Here is a 21,120-nt window from a genome sequence, read left to right as displayed (position 1 = left end):
TATTAAATACAAATTTACAAAAGAGGAACAATCAAGAGAAGCACAAAAATGGAAATATTTGTTGAAATTTTGTAGGTTGTATTTTTTTTTTATTTAATTGTATTATCTTTCAATTTCTAAATATGTTTGGTGACTAAAATATTATTTGAATAAATATATCTGTTTAATAAATCTGTTTTGTTTAAATGACCAAAATACATTGCCTACATTTACTGAGAAATGGATAAAAATATTCATTTTCAAAATGGGGTGTACTCAATTATGCTGAGCACTGATTATGGCCTAATAAATATTTTTTTATAGCTTTTTAAATAAATTTTTAACAAAATTCTGTACTGGAAGATCTTTTACCCTTTCACAAAATTCCCAGAAACATCTATTATTATTATTTGCCCACACACACACACACACACACACACACACACGCGCACACACACACACACACACGCACACACACACACACACACATACACACACACATATATAAATTGTTTTTAATTGTTGTTTCCATAACTGGGTTAAATTAAAGCATTTTTCAAAAAGTAGTGATTCGCAGTAATGTAACATTTTTGTTTTAATGTTTTTTATTATGCATAAAGATAAAATAAAAAAACTAAAATATTTATATGAGTGCTGATCACTACTTTTTGAAGAATTAAGCAATGCGTGTTAAATTAAAGCATCAAATTAAATTTACCTAAGTTATTTTATAGACATTAGAAAGCATATTATATGAAAGTGTACTGTCTTCTATAATTTTTTAAATAGCTGTTCAAATGAAATGACTGGAATTATATGAGTGAAAGTTCCATTATTATTTAATATAACAGATGTATTATTTAATAATAAAACATACTTATTTAGACCTGTACTTGGTTAATATTTATATAAAATCAATAAATGATCAAATGTGAAATGATTTATGTTCTAAATATGCCCAACAAGATATTTTAGCATGTAAACTGTTGTTACCCTGATTGACATTTTATGATACAGGACACAATCTAATGGACGGAAATATATATTTATATCTAAATATCTTTATAGAAATATATTTTTTTACCCAAAGACAAATGCATTGAGTCATGACTATGGTCAGACGGAATCTACGGACATTTTCCTGCGCAGAATTTTGTTCAAAATCAGCGGATTTATGTGGAATGATTTTGGAAGTATCATAACTAAAACTCTAATATATGAAATAAAGAGTAACACATTTTTAACTTGTGTTTAATGTTTACAATGCAAATCCAAATAGATCCACTTTATTTGGTAAACAAAGCAAGTCTCTCATATAATACATCTACTAAAACACATTAAATATTACTTTACAAACTATATTGTAAATAAATCGTATAAATATTTTCAGATTAGTCAAAAATAGAACTGAAATTCATTTAAAAACTGAATAAATATAAATTTACACACATTTACACAGGTAAATAAACAGAATCAGTGATGGGCTAAAATTCTGCGGAATTCTGCGCGCGCAGATTCCGTGTGGGCCTAGTCATGACATGTAAATAGGGATAGAAATGATAGTTCCCCCAGAGATTGGTTGTGGCTGGGAGAGCATCCACTGCGTAAAACATGTGCTGGGTAAGTTGGCGGTTCATTCTTCTGTGACGAGCCCGGATTAATAAAGGGACTAAGCCGCAAAGAAAAGGAATGAATGAAAATTCTATCATAATTTACTCGTCTTCCTCTTGTTTGAGTTTATTTCTTCTATTGAAAACAAAGAAGATATAAAGAAAACATTGGAAAGCAGCAGCCATTGACTTCGAAATTATATTTTGTTCCTACTATGGATGTCAATGGCTGCTGGATTTCAATACTCATCAGAAAATAATCTTTTGTTTTCAAGAGATGAACAAAAAACATATTAAAGTTTGGAATCACTTGAGTGTTGTTGATGACGATGAGCCTTTATTTGTGACAACAGTGTTACATGCAGCGAAAATGGACCCCTCCGACCATACACAAACATCATACATTTCAGGGGAAACAGGTCAGTCGAGAGGTAGCATAGGAAAAATAGGAAATAAGAAGCATTAGGGAAAAAGAAAGTGAAAAAGCCCCTCCCAGACTGTCCTTAAAGTAGGGCAGTGTGAAATCAGGGGGGAAAATGGCCTATCAACAAGCACATAAACAAGCAACAGGGGAGGGGAACAGGGAATGAAGAGTTAGTGTGTTGTAAGTAACAGCCATCAGTCCTACAGCTAGAAAGTGCTGGTCACAGACCCACCTACCCACACCAGGGGTGATAAGCATACGAAGGCGTGGGATGCGGGGGGAGGCAGTGATTGTCTATCTGTAGCTGTGTACGTATTTGTGTTTGTGAGCCTGTAGATGGTTAGTAAATGGTAAGGGAATATACATTTGTGGATGAATTAGACTTCATCTATGTCCTATCTAAATATCCTCCATGTGTGTGTTTCACAGGTAACCAAAGAAGAGGAGTTCTTCAGCTTGTCCCATTGCCAGCTGCTGGAGCTGATCAGTCAGGACAGTCTGAAGGTGCTCTGCGAGAGCGAAGTCTACAAGGCCTGCATCGACTGGGTGCGCTGGGACGCAGAGAGCCGCGCACAGTACTTCCATGCCCTCCTCAACGCCGTCCACATCTACGCCCTACCACCCACTTTCCTCAAAAGACAACTGCAATCCTGCCCCATCCTCAGCAAGGCCAACTCCTGCAAAGACTTCCTGTCCAAGATATTCCACGAAATGGCTCTCCGAAAACCCCTGCCACCCACTCCTCATCGTGGGACTCAGCTCATTTACATAGCGGGAGGTTACAAGCAACATTCTCTGGACACCCTGGAGGCCTTCGACCCGCACAAGAACGTCTGGCTCAATCTAGCTAGCATGGTGTCTCCTTGTAGTGGGCTCGGGGCGTGTGTTTTGTTCGGGCTTCTTTATACAGTCGGCGGACGCAATCTCTCTCTGCAGAACAACACAGAGTCTGGATCTTTGTCCTGCTACAACCCCATGACTAACCAGTGGACCCAGCTGGCTTCGCTCAACACACCCAGAAACCGAGTGGGCGTCGGGGTCATTGACGGGAGCATTTATGCCGTTGGGGGTTCACATGCCTCTATGCATCACAACAGCGTCGAGAGGTGAGGCTGAGACAGGAGAAACAGCTCCAAAAAAGCTTTAGTGTTAGGTTTTTTCCCCTTAAATTCTATTTTATGCACATGTAGATTAAAACCAGTGTTGGGTAAGTTACTTCAAACATGTAATTTATCACTAATTACTAATTACATAATTAAAATTGTATTTAAACTTTCTAATTACATTATGTAATTTAATTACTTGACTCAATACCGGGGCGACGCAATGGCGCAGTGGGTAGCACGATCACCTTGCAGCAAGAGGGTTTCTGGTTCAGCCTCAGCTGGGTCAGTTAGCATTTCTGTGTGGAGCTTGCATGTTCTCTCTGCGTTCGTGTGGGTTTTCTCCGGGTGCTCAGGTTTCCCCCACAAGTCCAAAGACATGCACTATAGGTGAATTGGGTAAGCTAAGTTGTACGTAGTGTATGTGTGTGAATGGGAGTGTATGGGTGTTTTCCAGGGATGGATTGCAGCTGGAAGGGCATCCACTGGATAAAACATATGCTGGATAAATTGGTGGTTCATTCCACTGTGGCGACCCCAGATTAATAATGGGACTAAGTTGAAAACAAAATTAATGAATGACTCAATACTGCTTAAAGTCTTAGAAATCTCAAAGTGTACAGAATACAAACTGAATTAATTTAATTCTTTAAATGGGCCTTTCAAGAGTTCACACTTAGCTAATGATTGATAATAAAGCTTGTTTGGCATGCTGTCCCGGGAGAGAGCCCTGAACTCATAGGATCCTCGAGCCCTGGGCCCCCTCCCGTTAGCAAGGCAAGAGGGGAGTTTGAGCTCAGGTAGATCTCGTTGAACTCGCCCAACTTATTTCTGGCTAATGACAGATAAAGGGATGACTTAAAAGAAATATACGGCTTACTAAGAGTTCTGTCAATTTAGAATGTTCAACAGGAAAACCTGGGGGAAACACACACGAGAACGAGCAAACTCCACACAGAAATGTTGACTGGTTCAGTAGGAACTTTAACCTATGAGATTCTCGCTGTGAGGCAACTGTTCTAAATCACTGGGCCACCGTGTCACCCACGGCAGTCTAGAAAGGAGGGGGAGTAGGGGTGGTTGGGGGATTTTTTAAGGCGAAGATACTGAGGTAAGAAACTCTGGTTATTTATAGTGTGTTATCGTCTGATTGGTGAATCATGTGTTAGCTAATGCGGGACCAGCCGTGGTCAATCATAAGCATGTGATCCTCTCGAAATTACTTTATAAACAAACTTCACTTTAAGTTTTTTTAATTAACACTTAAGTTAAATTAAATTATGTAGTTAAATTAAAACACAAAATGTTTCAAAGTTAAGCCATGGTTACACTGGACTTTTCGCCTCATAGACTTCCATTCATATGCGCGTGAATGCGTCAGACTGGAAACGCAAGTTTCGCAGTCCACTGCGGTGCAAAGTTCAAGCTTGGTGAACTCTGACATGCGAATTCGTCACATGACTGCGTAAGACCAATCAAAGATCAAAACATGTCCTCTCTGGACAGAAATGTAATATACAGTATGGACCAACTGCTTGTTTTTTTTAAACATCTAATCACCTAGTTTAATCCTGCCCCTTTTCGCAGTGCCGTACTGCAGAATTTTGCATGCTCGAGTGTAATCGCGGCATAATAATGAAACAGAATTTTATACAAATTGACATTAATTTTCTACTAATTTCATGGTTTCTTAATCATGTGTTATCGTCCAATAAATCTAACTTCAGTTGAAAAATCTAGTTAATTTACAAATATATTTGTATAACAAACATGTATTTTTACAATTCCCCTGCATCTGAACTGATTTATACATAACTGCTGATTTTATGCACAGTATTTTAGGGAAGTACATTTTAAGAAACTAATTAAATTACCTAAAGATTAAAAGTAATCCCTAAATTTACTTTTTCAGTGGAAAAGTAATTTAGTTACAGTAACTAGTTACTTTTGTATCTAATTACACCCAACACTGATTAAAACATATTATTACTTATTCCATCAAATTCATATTATTATTAGCGAGAAGTGTATTTTACAGTACAGTAGTAATATATTTCTGTCACAGTTTCAACAAACTTTAATTTTAAATTGTCTTATTAACATTTTGTTGCATTAAACCTCAATACAAAACAAAAAATACAGTACAACCTTGGACAATGTCTAAATGGCACATTTAATTAAAAATGAGACTTAAAGAAACTAGTGAGCTCCGTAATGATGAAATAATTGTACATTTTGACTTTAATGTAGGTACAGCTATATTAATGAAATTAAACCGATGAGTTTTAAAAGTTTATTGGCGTCTTTGCAGTTCAGAAAATCCCAGTAAGAGCTGAGTGATATGACACAGTGCATAAATGTGCATTAAACACAAATATTCAGCATTCTATATGGGTTTGTTGCCTCATTACATACATATTTTACAAAAATACCACAATATACATGTTAAACTAACAAAAAAAACATTAAAACAGATCTTTTGCCTCTTCAGGGGCACTGAATAAATTTATAATTCATCTTGAATCATCTGAGTATGCGTTCTGATGAGATACTCCATGCCTGCATGTATTACTTGAGAGCTCTATAATGCAGTTATTATATAAAGCTCTATAATGCAGTTATTATTATAGCTTGTTTTCAAAATAAGAGTCCTCATACATAGTACAATATAAGCTTATATAAATTTAAAATAAGGAGAAAATGAAGATTGTTGAAAATCACATCAGAAAATGTTGTGGCGTTCATATTAAGGATCTCATGTGGATTGTCAGAGTTAGTGTTTTGTTCTGATCGGCTGTTTTTCACAAGGATTTTACACTGGATTTACATGAGAATGAGGAATCAATGGGGTTTGAGGCTCACAATATATAATTTCCACTGAACGGAACTTTTATTATTAAGATATGCCCAGATATTTACAGATTTTTATCATATGGCACATTTAAGTTAAATTTACAACACTGATTTTACATATTCCCCCGAAAGCCTATTAAATGCAAGCTTTCACATGCCTGTCCTGTACACATTACAACAGCACTGAGAGGTGAGGTCAAGGCAGGAAGAAAACAACTCGAAAAAGATTTTGTGCTGTCGGAGGTTTTGGGGTTTTCCCCATTATATTGCATTTCCTTTCTATTATAAGTGGAGTCAAAATATTAGCACAGTGCAGAGTGACACATCAAAAGTTGGTTGACTGAGTTCATATTATATAGCACACCTGTCCAACAGAAGCACATTCACACTGAATGCTCAAATAAAAAATGAATTATTAGCAGAAAGGTCATGTTACATGCTACATTTGCGATACTTCGTCTGTGTTTTGATTTAGACCGTCCATTGGGGTGTAGAGATCCGTTCTTTTCAGAGCAAAGCCATCACTCTTGACTAACAAGCTTCAGGCAAATCTGTTTCATAACATACATTCCTCGGTGCAGAGTCAGGTTTGGCCCTTCAGGAGAAACGCATTTCTTCATAATGAGTGTGATAATTATGAATATTTTGTATTTGTTATTAGTTTGTAAGCATGGCGACAGATCCGGTAGGAAAAAACTTGCACAGACCATTTTCATGGAGCTTAAACACGAAAAAGGGTCAGGTTGTTGTTTGTCAAGTACTGCATGACATATGAGATAGGAAGTACTCTCCATTGTCTATTGTGAGAACTGCTGTAGGTGGTTGCTCGATTTTGCTTGAAAGGGATATTGTCAAGTCATTTGTATGAGGAAGTGTCTACTCTGAGTCTGAACTAACTATAGTAAAACTGTTGCTAAAAATGATAAATGCACGACTTGGTTTTAATTATTTTTAATTAGTCTTATTTGTGAAGCAGTAAAATGTGCAAACTATGTTGCTACCAATTACAAAAGGTGGAGATTATCATAATTTAATTCATTTTCCTTCAGCTTAGTCCCTTATTTGTTAGGGGTCGCCACAGCGGAATGAACCGCATGCCTTTGGACTGTGGAGTAAACCCGGGGCACCCGGAAACCCACATGAACACAGCGAGAACGTGCAAACTCCATACAGAAATGCCAACTGGCCCAGCCGGGACTCGAACCAGTGATCTTTTTGCTGTGAGCAGACTTAGTGCTAACCACTGAGCCTCAGTCATATCCTAATTTCTTCAAAAGTATTGTACAGAATATTAAATTATGTGAATGAAATAATTAAATAAATTAAAACTAAATAGAAAAGTAAAATATAGGACATTAAAGGACACTACAAAACACACACACACACAAATTATATACAGCTATGGTAAAAAAAAATCCATGGAATTCTATGGAATAGCCATATTAATAAAGGCTTTTAAAATATTTTTTTCCCACTTTTTTCGAGTGCCTTAGACTTGCTTAATTTTGCTGTTTATCATTATGAGTCCCTTACCCAAAGAGCACTGACCTTTATTACCCCTGAAGCACTTTTTGTTTGATTTTGGACCAGTAAAAAGTTTCTCAAGATTTACAATTAAAAGGTGTGTGACTCCTGTTTTATATTGTAAAAAGTGATTAGTTGACTTTCCTTTAAAAAAGTGAGTACACCAGTTGCCTTACAATAATTACACTCACCGGCCACTTTATTAGTTACACATTACTGGTAATGGGTTATACCCACTTTTGCCTTCAGAACTGCCTTAATCCTTCGTAGCTACACATCATTTGTTGGCTGCACATCCATGATGCCAATCTCCCATTCCACCACATCCCATAGGTGCTCTATTGAATTGAGATCTGGAGACTGTGGAGGCCTTGTCATGTTCAAGAAACCAGTCTTGAGATGATTCTCTCTTTATGACATGGTGAGTCTCATCTGTCCTCTTGCATCAACAAGGCATTTGCGCCCACAGAACTGCCGCTCACTGGATATTTTCTTTTTTTTTTTAACCATTCTCTGTAAACCCTAGAGATAGTTGTGGGTGAAAATCCCAGTGGATCAGCAGTTTCTGAAATACTCAGACCATCCTGTCTGGCACTAACAGCCATTACACATTCAAAATGACTTAAATCCCCTTTCTTCCCCATTCCGATGCTCGGTTTGAACTGCAGCAGATTGTCTTGACCATGTCTACATCCCTAAATGCATTGTGTTGCTGCCATGTGATTGGCTGAATAAAAATTTGCGTTAACAAGCAGTTGGACAGGTGTAGCTAATGAAGTGGCCGGTGAGTGTAAGTAAATCAACTATGCGCATAATTATATTAATTAAGTCAACTTAAATGTTCCAAGAAAATCACTTTTTTTAAGTAAAATCAACTTGATGCTTTTAAGGCAACACGTTTATTCACTTTTATTTACAAGTTAAAGTTTGCTTTTTACAGTGAAATCTGTATATACTGCCATTTCTTATCAGCAATAAAAATCAATTACTTTTCTACAATCCCAGGATGTATGGGTTTAACCCCGCCAACTTGGCCAAATTTGCCCATGGACCGCTGTCCATCATGGCCTCCTAACCATCCCCATATCATAATTGGCTTCATCACTCTCCTCTCCACCAATCAGCTGGTGTGTGTGGTCTGGTGCAATATGTCTGCCATCGCATCATCCAGGTGGATGCTGCACAATGGTGGTGGATGAGGAGATTCCCTCTAAAAATGTGTAAAGTGCTTTGAGTGTCCAGGAAATAGCTATATATATATATATAAACAATTGTATTATTATTTTTGGCACTGTCAGAATATGCCATAAACCTCATTAAGTTTGTCTTTTACTTCTTATTTCTGCTTTGCATCTCATTTGTTACTGAGTTTGTTGTTTACTTAGAATCTCAAGTTGACATTCATAACAGAGGCATGTGAATCCTATTGAGGATCATTCATATCTGAGTGAGCAGCGCAAATTGGAAAGTTAATCTGTTCAGGAATGCAGGGAGAGAAAAAAAAAGTGTGTGTGTGTATGTGTGTGTGTGTGTTCTCTTTAGGAACTGGAGCTTGACACGAATTCAAACAATGAATGTGGATAGATGGTCTACCATTTCAAAGATGTGTGAAATTCAAGGCTCAGTATGTGCTGGCAGACAGAAACTCTTGGTTCGGTAACAGCAGCCTTCTTCACAACCTTTTAAATGAGGATTTTGCATTGTTGGCAGGTTAAATGCAAACTCTTCTAGCTGAAGGCTGTTTTTTTTTAGATTGTGACATTCTGTTGGTCATATAACAGCTCATGGGAATTGCTTACAGCTATGATTGGTATTTGGCCCTGGATATCATTGTTAGAAACAAGGAAATCGAGTTCTTGAAGCGATGAGCCTGAAATGCTTACAGCAGCACAATCAAACAGTCAGATTAAAGTATTCTTTGTTTACTTCCTCATTGTTTCGTGTGGGGAGTTGTATCTATTAATAATAACTGGTTTGTGTTTCCTGCTTTTTGTTTTCACAGGTATGACCCAGAAACAAACCGCTGGACGTTTGTGGCCCCAATGTCAGTGGCGCGGCTGGGGGCCGGTGTGGTGGCATGTGGAGGATGCCTGTATGTGGTGGGAGGGTTTGATGGGGATAACAGGTGGAACACGGTGGAGCGATACCAACCAGACACCAACACCTGGCAGCATGTGGCACCTATGAACACAGTGCGGAGCGGGCTGGGTAAATAAAACACACCATTTGTCAGATTAATGAATTGGAACGGTTTTCTTTTACTTGGCATGTTAACCACAGTCATGCAATGGACTTGAATTGTGGATTGTATAAAAGTGACTAAAGGGAACAATATGAAAATAAAAGGGAACAAATGACCACATCATAATTCATCAATTGGCATTATTGCATGTTTCTGTCTGCAGCAGCAAAACATTAGTAGAGTTATGAATCTCAAGTCAACACACTGTTGTTTGATCTAGCTAATGTTTATAATCCAGCTATCCAACACTTTTAATTCATTCAATACTTCTGATCCATCCATCCATCAATTCATTAATTCTAATCTATCAATCCATCCATCCAAACTTTCTACTTCAGCCATCCATCCATCCATCCATCCATCCATCTATCCAATACTTCTAATCCATCTCATTCTTTTAATTCATCCATATATCCATTCATCCACTCATCCATCTATATGTATACATCTATTCAATTCTTCTAATCCATCAATGCTTACATTCATCCATCTAATACTTCTAATTTACTAATCCATCCATTCATCAACTACTTTTAATTATCCATTCATCCATTAAATAATTTTTAATATCCATCCATCCATCCATCAAATACTTTTAATTCATCAATCCGTCCACCAAATACTTTTAATTATATATCAAATAATTCTAATCCATCAATCCATCCACCAAATACTTTTAATTATCCATCCACCATTCAGGACTTTTAATCAATCCATCCATCAATCCATTCATTCAATGCTTGTAATTATCCATCTTCTACTCCATCCATCCATCTAGTACTTGTGATTTATCCATCCATCCATCCATCCACCCATCTAGTACTTGCAATTCATTCATTCATCCATTTATCAGATATTTTTAATTATATATTAAATAATTCTTAAAATTCATTCATCCACAAAATACTTATAATTATCCATCCACCATTCAGTACTTCAATCCATCAGTCCTTATGTTCATACATCCATCCATCCATTCATCAAATACTTCTAATCCATCAATCAATACACCAAATACTTCTAATTTTCTATCCATCCATTCAGTACTTTTAATTCTTTCATCCATCCATCCATCCATCCATCCATCCATCCATCCATCCATCCATCCATCCATCCATCCATCCATCCATCCATCCATTGCTTGTAATTATCATCCATCTTAACCAATATTTCTACTTCATCCATCCATTTATCTAGTACATGTAAGTCTATCAATCGTCTATCAATCAATCCATCCATGCATCTAATACTTGTGATTCGTCTATCAATCCATCTAGTACTTGTAATCTATTGTTCCATCCATCCATCCATATCTAGTACTAGTACTAGTATCCATCCATATTGCTCCCACCTAATGAGCTGATGATCTGAATCAATTACGTTAGAAAAGGGACACACAACGCATGTAAAGCAGCACCAGGATTAAAAGTCTTTGTTGTCTAGACTTCGTTTTAAACTACTAAAGATTAATCACACGTTGTAGCTCTGATTAAAAGTGTCCGCATAAACTATCTATAACCTCTCTGAGTAAATAAATAATACAATGTTTTGTTCATAAGTTAAGTTAGTGAAGGTGGCTGGGCTTAAAGAAACACTTCTAGGAATTCATACTTTCGTACATTCCAGAGCTGCTTTACCCTGCAGCTATACAGAACACAACTGCAGACAGAGTTGGACGGTCACTTAATAATTCAGAACAGAAAAGTTGAAAACTTACTAAACCTGTGCAGTCAACATATAGACACGCATGATTTGGCAGTTGTGCAATCCAGCTCAAAAGAGTATATAATTCATACAGGAATGAGATTCTGTTCCAAATAAATGTTCCAAACCGGTATGTTTTTGCTTTCATAATAAAAAAAGGTAAAGTTTTAAAGAATGTTCATGCTGCTTTCTCCACCCAGTGAACAATGATGAGAACCAGAGTGTGTTAAACTCCAAAGAAAGGAGATAAAGAGAGAAAAAAGTATCACAAGTAATCGTATATTAAAAGTTTTAAAGCCATATAACAACTCAAGCCATATAATAACTTTATACAATTGAAATACCACTTCAATATTCCTGACAGACTTCATTCACTTTCATTGTATATTAAGGAAGCGAAACTGTATGTTTTTTATTTCTATCGCACATGTTAGACATTATCCTTTGACCAATAACCAAAGTGCTTTTTAATCGAACAGGTTAAACAATATATTGTAAAAGTAAAAAATCACTGAAACATTTACACACAACCATAAACCTTTAAAACTGCATAGGTGTTAAAAATATGCTTGACTACACAGATTTACAGCCCTGATTCATGTGTATATACTGTACTATGTACCTGTCATAGTCATTACGTAAACTGTCATAAATGTAACCCATGTAATTACCTTATATAATCCAGTACTTGCTTATATAAGTATATACAGTGAGGAAAATAATCACCATTTTTCTCAGAAAGCATATTTCTAAAAGTGCCATTGACTTGAAATATTTCCCGGATGTAGAAATCCATACATGAAAAGAAAACAAAACTAATTCCTTTACAAATGAAGTTATATGTTATAAAATAAAATGACGCAGGGAAAAGTATTGAACACATGAAGAAAGGGAGGTGTAGAAAGGCAGTAAACGCCCACACCGAGCTGAAATCTGTCAGTAGTTCTTCAGCAACCCTCTGCTCTTTGTTAGGGTAAATTAATATCAGCTGCTTCAGTCCAACATCAATATTAGCAGGATGATGAAGATGACACCAGAGTGAACATTTCAGCAAGACAATGATCCAAAATACAGCCAAGGAAACTCTCAAATGCTTTCAGAGAAAGAAAATGAAGCTGTAGAATGGCCCAGCCAATCACCTGACTTGAATCTAAAAGAAAATACGAATTAATGATCAGATTTGATAGACGCGACTCATAGACTCGCCAAGATTGTTACACTCTGTTGAAGTCTGTGAAAAAAATCAAACCTGAGTTATGCATGTGACTTCATTCTTCATATGAGAGGCGTCTTTAAGCTGCCATCACCAAAAAAGCCTTTTATATAAAGTATTAAATACTTGTCAGTAGTTCAGTACTTTCTCCTTCTGTCATTTCATTGTTATTAGACACATATTTTTACGTTTGGGTTTTAACCAAAATCTGGTTCAATTCCATGTCAACAGCTCCTTTAGAAATATTATTCCCAGGAAAGAACATGACTTGTTTAATACTTATTTTCCCTGCTGTATATACATACTGTAAAATAAAGTGCAACCTTTTGTTTATTAATGAAACGGTCTTTGTTCTGTTCGTAGGGGTGGTGTGTATGGATAACTACCTCTATGCAGTTGGAGGCTATGATGGACAAACCCAACTCAAAACCATGGAGAGATATAACATCACTCGAGATGTGTGGGAACCCATGGCTTCGATGAACCACTGCCGCAGCGCACATGGAGTCTCAGTCTACCAATGCAAGATTTTTGTGTTAGGTGAGGTGGATGGGTAAAACAGAAAGTACAAACTGATAAAATCCTGATATCCATTTTTTTCCACACGTGATGACTGCTTTTTCAATTATGGGTTGCACTTCCTATTTGAGGAACTTCCGTTATAAAGAATACAAACAAATTATATTAAATATTGTGGTTGCACTACGAATAATCCATATACAAAATGAAAACTAAGTAAGAGGTACAGTTATGAACTAAATTATTAGCCCTCCTGTGACTTTTTTTTTATTTAATTTAATTTTATTTTTTTTCCTTTTTCAAATACTGTGATGTTTAACAGACCAAGGACATTTTTCATATTGTTTTCTATTATTATCCTATATGGCTTAAATAGGCGACACAGTGGCTCAGTGATTAGAACTGTCTCCTCACAGCAAGAAGGTTGCCGGTTCAAGTCCTGGTTGGGTCAGTTCGCATTTCTGTGTGGCGTTTGCATGTTCTCCCCATGTTCACGTGGGTTTCCTCTGGGTGCTCCGGTTTCCCCCACAAGACATAGGTGAATTGAATAAACTAAATTGACCATAGTGTATGCGTGTGTGTGAATGCGAAAGTGTATGGGTGTTTCCCAGTACCGCTGTGTAAAACATATGCCGGAATAGTTGGCGGTTCATAAATCAGAGGTCTTTGTTGTTGGGGTCTTTGTTGCATTTTGCACTTCAAAATGTGCCACACTTCCTCTATTGGAGACAGGTCGTGACTGCAGACAGGCCAGTCAAGTACCTGAACAAGCCACTGTAGTTCAATGACTTAACTAACTAAAATAACTTATCCAGTTAACATACTTTATCTAGCCAAGCCTTTAAACTACACATACTGAGTAATAGTATCTTGCAAAATAACGAGTGAATATTATGTACTGTCTTTATTGCAAAGACAAAAGAATGATTAAAAATTCCTTTAAAATATGTTTTACTAACGAAGGCCAGTTAGCGAAGTGCTATGCAGGTAAACCTCACTCCTCTGACCTCAAAAGAGGCTCTAGCGACAGACACTAGAGGCCCTGGTCTTTAGCCTCCTTGTTAGAGCAACCTACTGCCATACAAAGAATTACTGGTTCGTCTCAGCGCAGATCAGGTCGAGTGCAGTAGGACCGGTGGGTTACACGTGGTGGCTCGTTTGGGATGGGAGTGAGGTTTAGGGGGGTAAGTGTAACTGCCAGTTAGCAAAGTGCTATGCAGGTAAACCTCACTCTTCTGACCTCAAAAGGTGCTCTAGCGACAGACGCTAGAGGTAATTGTCGTTAACCTCCTTGTTAGAGCAACCGACTGCCATACAAAGAATTGCTGGTCCAATCCCAGTTCAGACCAGGTTGGGTGCAGAAGGACAGGTGGGTTACACGTCCGGGATGGGAGTGAGGTTTAGGGGAGTGAGTGTAACGGAGGCCAGTTATCAAAGCGCTATACAGGTAAACCTCACTCCTCTGACCTCTTAAGGTTCTCTAGCGACAGACGCTAGAGGCCATGGTCTTTAGCCTCCTTGTTAGTGTCACGGATTGGTCAGGCTCTCACGATCCCCACTCACGAAGATCACCATCACCTGACTTCTAATGAGCACACAGCTGCATCACATTCACGAGCACCAGATAAAAGCACAGCACTCCAGTCGCTCATTGTCCGGGCTCGTCTCGACGAAAGCGGACAACTGAGCGACCACTCAGCGTAGTCATCCTCAGCTAAACAAACGATTTACTTACCTGTTCTCTTTGTATTCCTCCCTAGTCTTCCTGGTCCTCCCGTATCGTCCTGTCTTCCAGTCCTTCCAAGTCTGTGTCATCCTCTGTCAGCTGTATCTGGTGTGTGCTGTCCATCCTCGTGTATTCCTGTTACCCAGCCACGGAGGAGAAGACCCCAACATCATTCCTGATCCTCCTGGCTATCCTTCATGTGCTCCTTGTTGTCATTCAATAAACACCCTAACGTTTCCTTACCTCTGTCTCCTGTCCGCTTCATAACAGAAGCCCGGACCAATAACGACGACAACATGAGCACCCCCGATCACTTTCAAGAGCTGGTGGACCAGTTGAAGCGGATTCTACAGCCACCAGCTCCACTTTCCAACGCACCACCAGCACCGAGCACTTCCGCCTCCACAGTTTCTTCTTCGGCCCTTCCTTCCAGTCCCATGGCCCGACCAGCGCCCTACTCAGGCGGAGCGGGGGAGTGCAATGGTTTTCTGTTACAATGTTCCCTCATATTCGAAATGCAACCTTCTCTATATCCCACAGATAAGTCAAAGATCGCCTACATCGTATCTCTACTCTCTGGACCTGCACTTAAATGGGCTGAGACGATCTGGAACCAAGCCGGGCCGGTCATGAATTCCATCACTACCTTCACGGAGTATTTCAAAGAGGTGTTTGGACGTTCTGATGGGGAAGTAGCCGCTGGAGAGCAGCTGTATCATCTAAAGCAAGGTACTCTATCTACACAGGAATATGCTCTCCGGTTTCGCACTCTAGCAGCTGCAAGTGGATGGAATGAGAGATCGTTGTTGACCACGTACCGGCTCGGCTTGGAACCCACTCTCCGAATCCAACTGGCCACATTAGATGATACAATGGGTCTGGAGAGATTCATCCAACATTCTCTCCGATGTTCCGATCGTCTTCGTTCCTATCAACAGGACACCATCACCCCCTCGTCTGCACTCCTCCAATCGCCTGAGTCAACAGCCTCTCCAGAACCAGAACCCATGATAATAGAGTCTGGAAGACTGACATCAGCGGAACGACAGAGGAGGCTGACCCGGGGTCTGTGTCTATACTGCGGTGTCAGTGGACACACCCGTATGGAGTGTCCCCTTCGTCCCATTCGGACTTCAGTGAGTGTATTCAGTACGAATATTGAACAATGTAAACCACTTACTACCACCGTACAAATAACTACTGCCTCTATTTCTCTCCTTGTCACAGCCCTCATCGACTCCGGGTCAGCAGGGAACTTCATCTCCCAATCCCTCTGTCGTCAACTCCACCTCCGTACTGAGGCGTCCTCGCATATATACCAGATACAACCGATAACCCAGTGCACTCGATCTTCGACCCGTATCCATCGACAATGCGAAGACATCCTTCTTCAAGTGGGGGTGTTACATCAAGAGAGGATTCAATTTCTGGTTCTGGAGGGTGCAAATATGGACATCATTCTAGGGCGCCCGTGGCTGGTGAAGCACGATCCCATCATCTCTTGGGGCACAGGAGAGATAAAGAAATGGGGATCTGGATGTACACCTGCCTGTTTTCCAAATCTCCCTCTTCAAGGTCGGAACCCCATTTCTTTGTTTGCAACATCGGTCGAGAGCCCTCCTGAGAAGCAGTCTATCCACATTCCTAAGGAGTACAGCTCCTTTCATGATGTCTTCTGCCCCAAGAGAGCTTCCCAGCTACCGCCGCATCGGCCATGGGACTGCGCGATCGACCTAGTTCCAGATGCCCAGTTGCCAAGAGGTAGGATCTACCCGCTCTCGCTTCCAGAGAATCAGGCAATGGAAGATTACATAAGGGAGGCTCTGAGTCAGGGGTACATACGTCACTCAAAATCACCAGCCGCCTCAAGCTTCTTCTTTGTGGCCAAGAAGGACGGAGGGCTGCGTCCATGCATCGACTACAGGGTCCTAAATAACGGTACAGTAAAATACCGATATCCCCTTCCTCTGGTACCAGCCGCTTTGGAACAGCTCCGAGAAGCTAAAGTCTTCACTAAATTGGACCTCCGCAGCGCGTATAATCTGATAAGAATACGTGAGGGGGACCAATGGAAGACAGCATTCGTGACCCCTACTGGCCACTATGAATATGAGGTCATGCCTTACGGTCTGGTCAACGCCCCCCTCCGTATTCCAAAACTTCATTCATGAAGTCCTCCGGGAGTTTCTTCACCACTGTGTAATAGTGTACATAGATGACATCCTCATTTACTCCCGGAGTGAGGCCGAACATCGCCAACACGTTGCGGAGGTCCTACACACATTGAGAGAACATCACCTCTACCTCAAAGCGGAGAAATGCTCATTCCACCAGAAGTCGATTCATTTCCTGGGATACATCATTGACCAAACCGGTATACGTATGGATGGGAAGAAAATTGAGGCTGTTCTATCCTGGTCAGAACCCACTTCCATTAAGGAGCTCCAGAGGTTTCTTGGGTTTGCTAACTTTTATAGACGATTTATCAAGGACTACAGCAGGATTACATCACCTCTCACTAATCTCCTCAAGGGTAAACCCAAAGGACTGGAGTGGACCAAAGAAGCAGCCGCAGCCTTCCGCCTTCTTAAGAAGGAGTTCACAAGGGCCCCACTCCTGACTCATCCTGACCCAAATCTTCCTTTCGTGGTGGAAGTGGACGCATCCACCACCGGCGTCGGGGCAGTATTATCTCAACATCATGATACACCGCCCCGACTGCATCCCTGTGCCTATTTCTCTCGGAAGTTGAGCCCGGCGGAGCAGAATTACAGCATAGGAGACAGGGAGCTTCTAGCAATCAAGCTAGCCTTGGAGGAGTGGCGTCACTGGTTGGAGGGAGCCAAACATCCGTTCCAGGTGATCACAGATCACAAAAACCTCCAGTACATCAAAGAGGCCAAGAGACTATGTCCACGTCAAGCCAGATGGTCACTTTTCTTCTCACGTTTTGATTTCTCCATTTCCTATCGTCCAGGACCCAAGAATCTAAGAGCAGACGCTCTCTCTCGTTTACACGAGCATCACGATCATGAAGAACTCCCAACGAAGATTCTTCCCGAACACATCTCCATTTGTCCGATCACCTGGAACGCTCCTCCAGTCGTTGCCACTCCGGAAGCTCCTGCTCCGCCGGGATGCCCTCCTCATCGGCAGTTCATACCACCTGAACACCGGGTAGATCTGATCCACTCCTTACATACCTCGCTAGGCACTGGACATCCAGGGATCAACAATACTCTCTCGCTAGTATCCCAACGATTCTGGTGGCCAAACATGGCAAGGGATGTGAGGCAATATGTTCAGGGCTGTAAGGACTGTGCCCAATCCAAGAGCCCACGTCATCTACCCGCTGGAAAGCTCCATCCCTTGCCGATTCCGAACCGTCCCTGGTCACACCTAGGAGTGGACTTTATCACTGACCTCCCTTCGTCAGAAGGTAATACCTGTATTCTAGTCATAGTAGATAGATTCTCAAAGTTTGTCAAACTAATCCCTCTGAAAGGTCTTCCCACAGCCTTTGAAACTGCCGACAATATCTTTAATCAAGTCTTCAGGTCATTTGGTATTCCAGAAGATATTGTGTCGGACAGAGGTCCACAGTTCATCTCACGTCTATGGAAAGCCTTCTTCAAGCTCCTAGGTGTGGCCGTCAGCCTCTCTTCTGGATATCATCCCCAAACCAACGGGCAGACAGAGAGGAAGATTCAGGAGGTGGGACGGTTCCTGAGGACCTTCTGCAGTGGTCACCAGAACTCCTGGAGCCAGTATTTGGGCTGGGCAGAATATGCCCAAAATTCACTGCGGCAACCCTCCACCGGACTCACGCCATTCCAGTGCGTCCTGGGCTTCCAACCACCGCTCTTTCCCTGGGATGGCGAACCATCTGATGTCCCCGCAGTGGATCACTGGTTCCGGGAGAGCGAGAGAGTCTGGGACGAGGCTCATCAACATCTGCAGAGGGCAGTCCGTCGAAGCAAGGTAACCGCCGATAGGAGAAGGTCTGAAGAACCCAGATACACACCCGGACAAAAGGTGTGGCTATCCACCCGGGACATACGCATGCGACTGCCCTCTCGCAAGTTAAGTCCCCGATTTGTTGGTCCCTTCACCATCGTGGAACAGGTTAACCCCGTCACCTACAAACTACAATTACCCTCTCACTACCGTATTCACCCTACATTCCACGTATCACTCCTGAAACCCTATCACGATCCTGTTCTTCCCTCCACAGAGCCTGACCACGAAGAGGAACCCCCTCCTCCACTGCTCCTAGAAGAAGGAGCCGTCTACGCAGTGAAGGAGATCTTGCGTTCCCGACGTCGTGGTGGCCAGTTGGAGTACCTGGTGGACTGGGAAGGGTACGGCCCCGAAGAAAGGACATGGGTTCCCAGAGCTGATATTCTCGATCCTAGTCTCATGGTGGAGTTTCATGAGAGCCACCCTGAGTTCCCAGCGCCTAGAGGCAGAGGGAGACCACCACGGCGTCGGAGGTGTCGGCCCTCAGGAGCGGGCCCTGGGGAGGGGGGGACTGTCACGGATTGGTCAGGCTCTCACGATCCCCACTCACGAAGATCACCATCACCTGACTTCTAATGAGCACACAGCTGCATCACATTCACGAGCACCAGATAAAAGCACAGCACTCCAGTCGCTCATTGTCCGGGCTCGTCTCGACGAAAGCGGACAACTGAGCGACCACTCAGCGTAGTCATCCTCAGCTAAACAAACGATTTACTTACCTGTTCTCTTTGTATTCCTCCCTAGTCTTCCTGGTCCTCCCGTATCGTCCTGTCTTCCAGTCCTTCCAAGTCTGTGTCATCCTCTGTCAGCTGTATCTGGTGTGTGCTGTCCATCCTCGTGTATTCCTGTTACCCAGCCACGGAGGAGAAGACCCCAACATCATTCCTGATCCTCCTGGCTATCCTTCATGTGCTCCTTGTTGTCATTCAATAAACACCCTAACGTTTCCTTACCTCTGTCTCCTGTCCGCTTCATAACAGTTAGAGCAACTGACTGCCATACGTAGGACCGGTGGGTTACACGTGGGGGCTCGTCCGGGATGGGAGTTTTTGGGAGGTTTTGGGGGGTGAGTGTAATGCAGGAATAAAAGGTTGCACTGGAGAAAAAAAGCATTCCATGAAAGCCTAACTAATCTTTTATATTCGTCCATTCCAGGTGGATTTAACCAAGGGGGTTTCCTGTCCAGTGTGGAGTGCTACTGTCCCGCCAGTAATGTATGGACGCTTGTAACAGATATGCCCGTAGGACGCAGTGGAATGGGTGTAGCTGTGACCATGGAACCGTGTCCTGGTATCCTGCCAGAGGAGGAGGAAGATGTGGACGAGGAGATGTGACATTTAAACTTTCATCGTGTGCCATTTTAAAGACAGCACATACTGCAATTCCCTTCAAAGATGATTGTGCATGCACGAGATGCCAATGAGTACAACTGTGTGTAATTTCAGATTAATTGTAAAGTTTATTCGGATAAATCCTCCCTCAGCTACAAAGTGTGTGTGATTTAGAGAGAGCAACGTGGCTAATCACTGGACTAATGAACTGCCGATCACTGTATCAGGACTTTAAATGAATATCCTGTGACTGACACACACACGCACACACGCACAATTGTTTTGTCGAACTTCTGAATGTGTAATTTTGTGAGCTTGTTATAAATACTTTTCACATCTGTAAATGCACTGTTTAATGTGCACACCTGATAAAACACTGAAATCGTAGGAACGTTTGATTTGACTTTTCTTTCAATTGGCAGTTTAGGACTTGTTTAGGATTTGTTATTTGTCAGGCAGTACAGGGTCATGGTTGTCGCATTTTGCGCTTCAAAATGTGCCACACATTCTCTATTGGAGACAGGTCAGGACTGCGGAGAGGCCAGTCAAGTACCTGTATCCTGTTCCTCAGCAGCCAGGACTTTGAAATGTGTGCAGAATGTGATTTTGCATTCTCTTGTTGAAATATTGCATGGGCGTCCCTGGAAAAGATGTCTTCTTGAAGGCAGAATATTGTGCTCCAGAATCTCTATGTACTTTTCAGCATTAATTGTGCTATCACAGAAGTGCAAGTTACCTTTGCCAAGGGCACTAACACAAGTCCATACCATGACAGACCCTGGCTTTTGGACTTGTTGCTAGTAACAGTCTGGATGATTCTTTTCTTTCTTGGTTCAGAGCACACAGCGTCCATTTCCCCCCAAAAATAC

At 41.2% G+C, this 21,120-nt stretch overlaps 1 protein-coding gene across 2 annotated transcripts in view; it reads left to right on the top strand.

Moving 5' to 3' along the window:
- Nucleotides 1-20,638, top strand: part of keap1a (kelch-like ECH-associated protein 1a) — a 36,581-nt gene extending 15,943 nt beyond the window's left edge. For both annotated transcript variants that reach the window (XM_056479435.1, XM_056479443.1), the window contains 4 exons: nt 2,443-3,119; nt 9,496-9,701; nt 13,016-13,192; nt 20,076-20,638. In XM_056479435.1, the coding sequence (XP_056335410.1) occupies nt 2,443-3,119; nt 9,496-9,701; nt 13,016-13,192; nt 20,076-20,254 (1,239 nt within the window). In that variant the 3' untranslated portion in view covers nt 20,255-20,638. The remainder of the gene's footprint in view (nt 1-2,442; nt 3,120-9,495; nt 9,702-13,015; nt 13,193-20,075) is intronic.
- The last annotated feature ends 482 nt before the right edge of the window (nt 20,639-21,120 follow it).

This window comes from Danio aesculapii, chromosome 2 (genome assembly GCF_903798145.1).
Source record: "Danio aesculapii chromosome 2, fDanAes4.1, whole genome shotgun sequence".
Lineage (NCBI taxonomy): Eukaryota > Metazoa > Chordata > Actinopteri > Cypriniformes > Danionidae > Danio > Danio aesculapii.
Note: the sequence above shows the minus strand (reverse complement) of the source record. Positions and strands in the feature narration are given on the sequence as shown.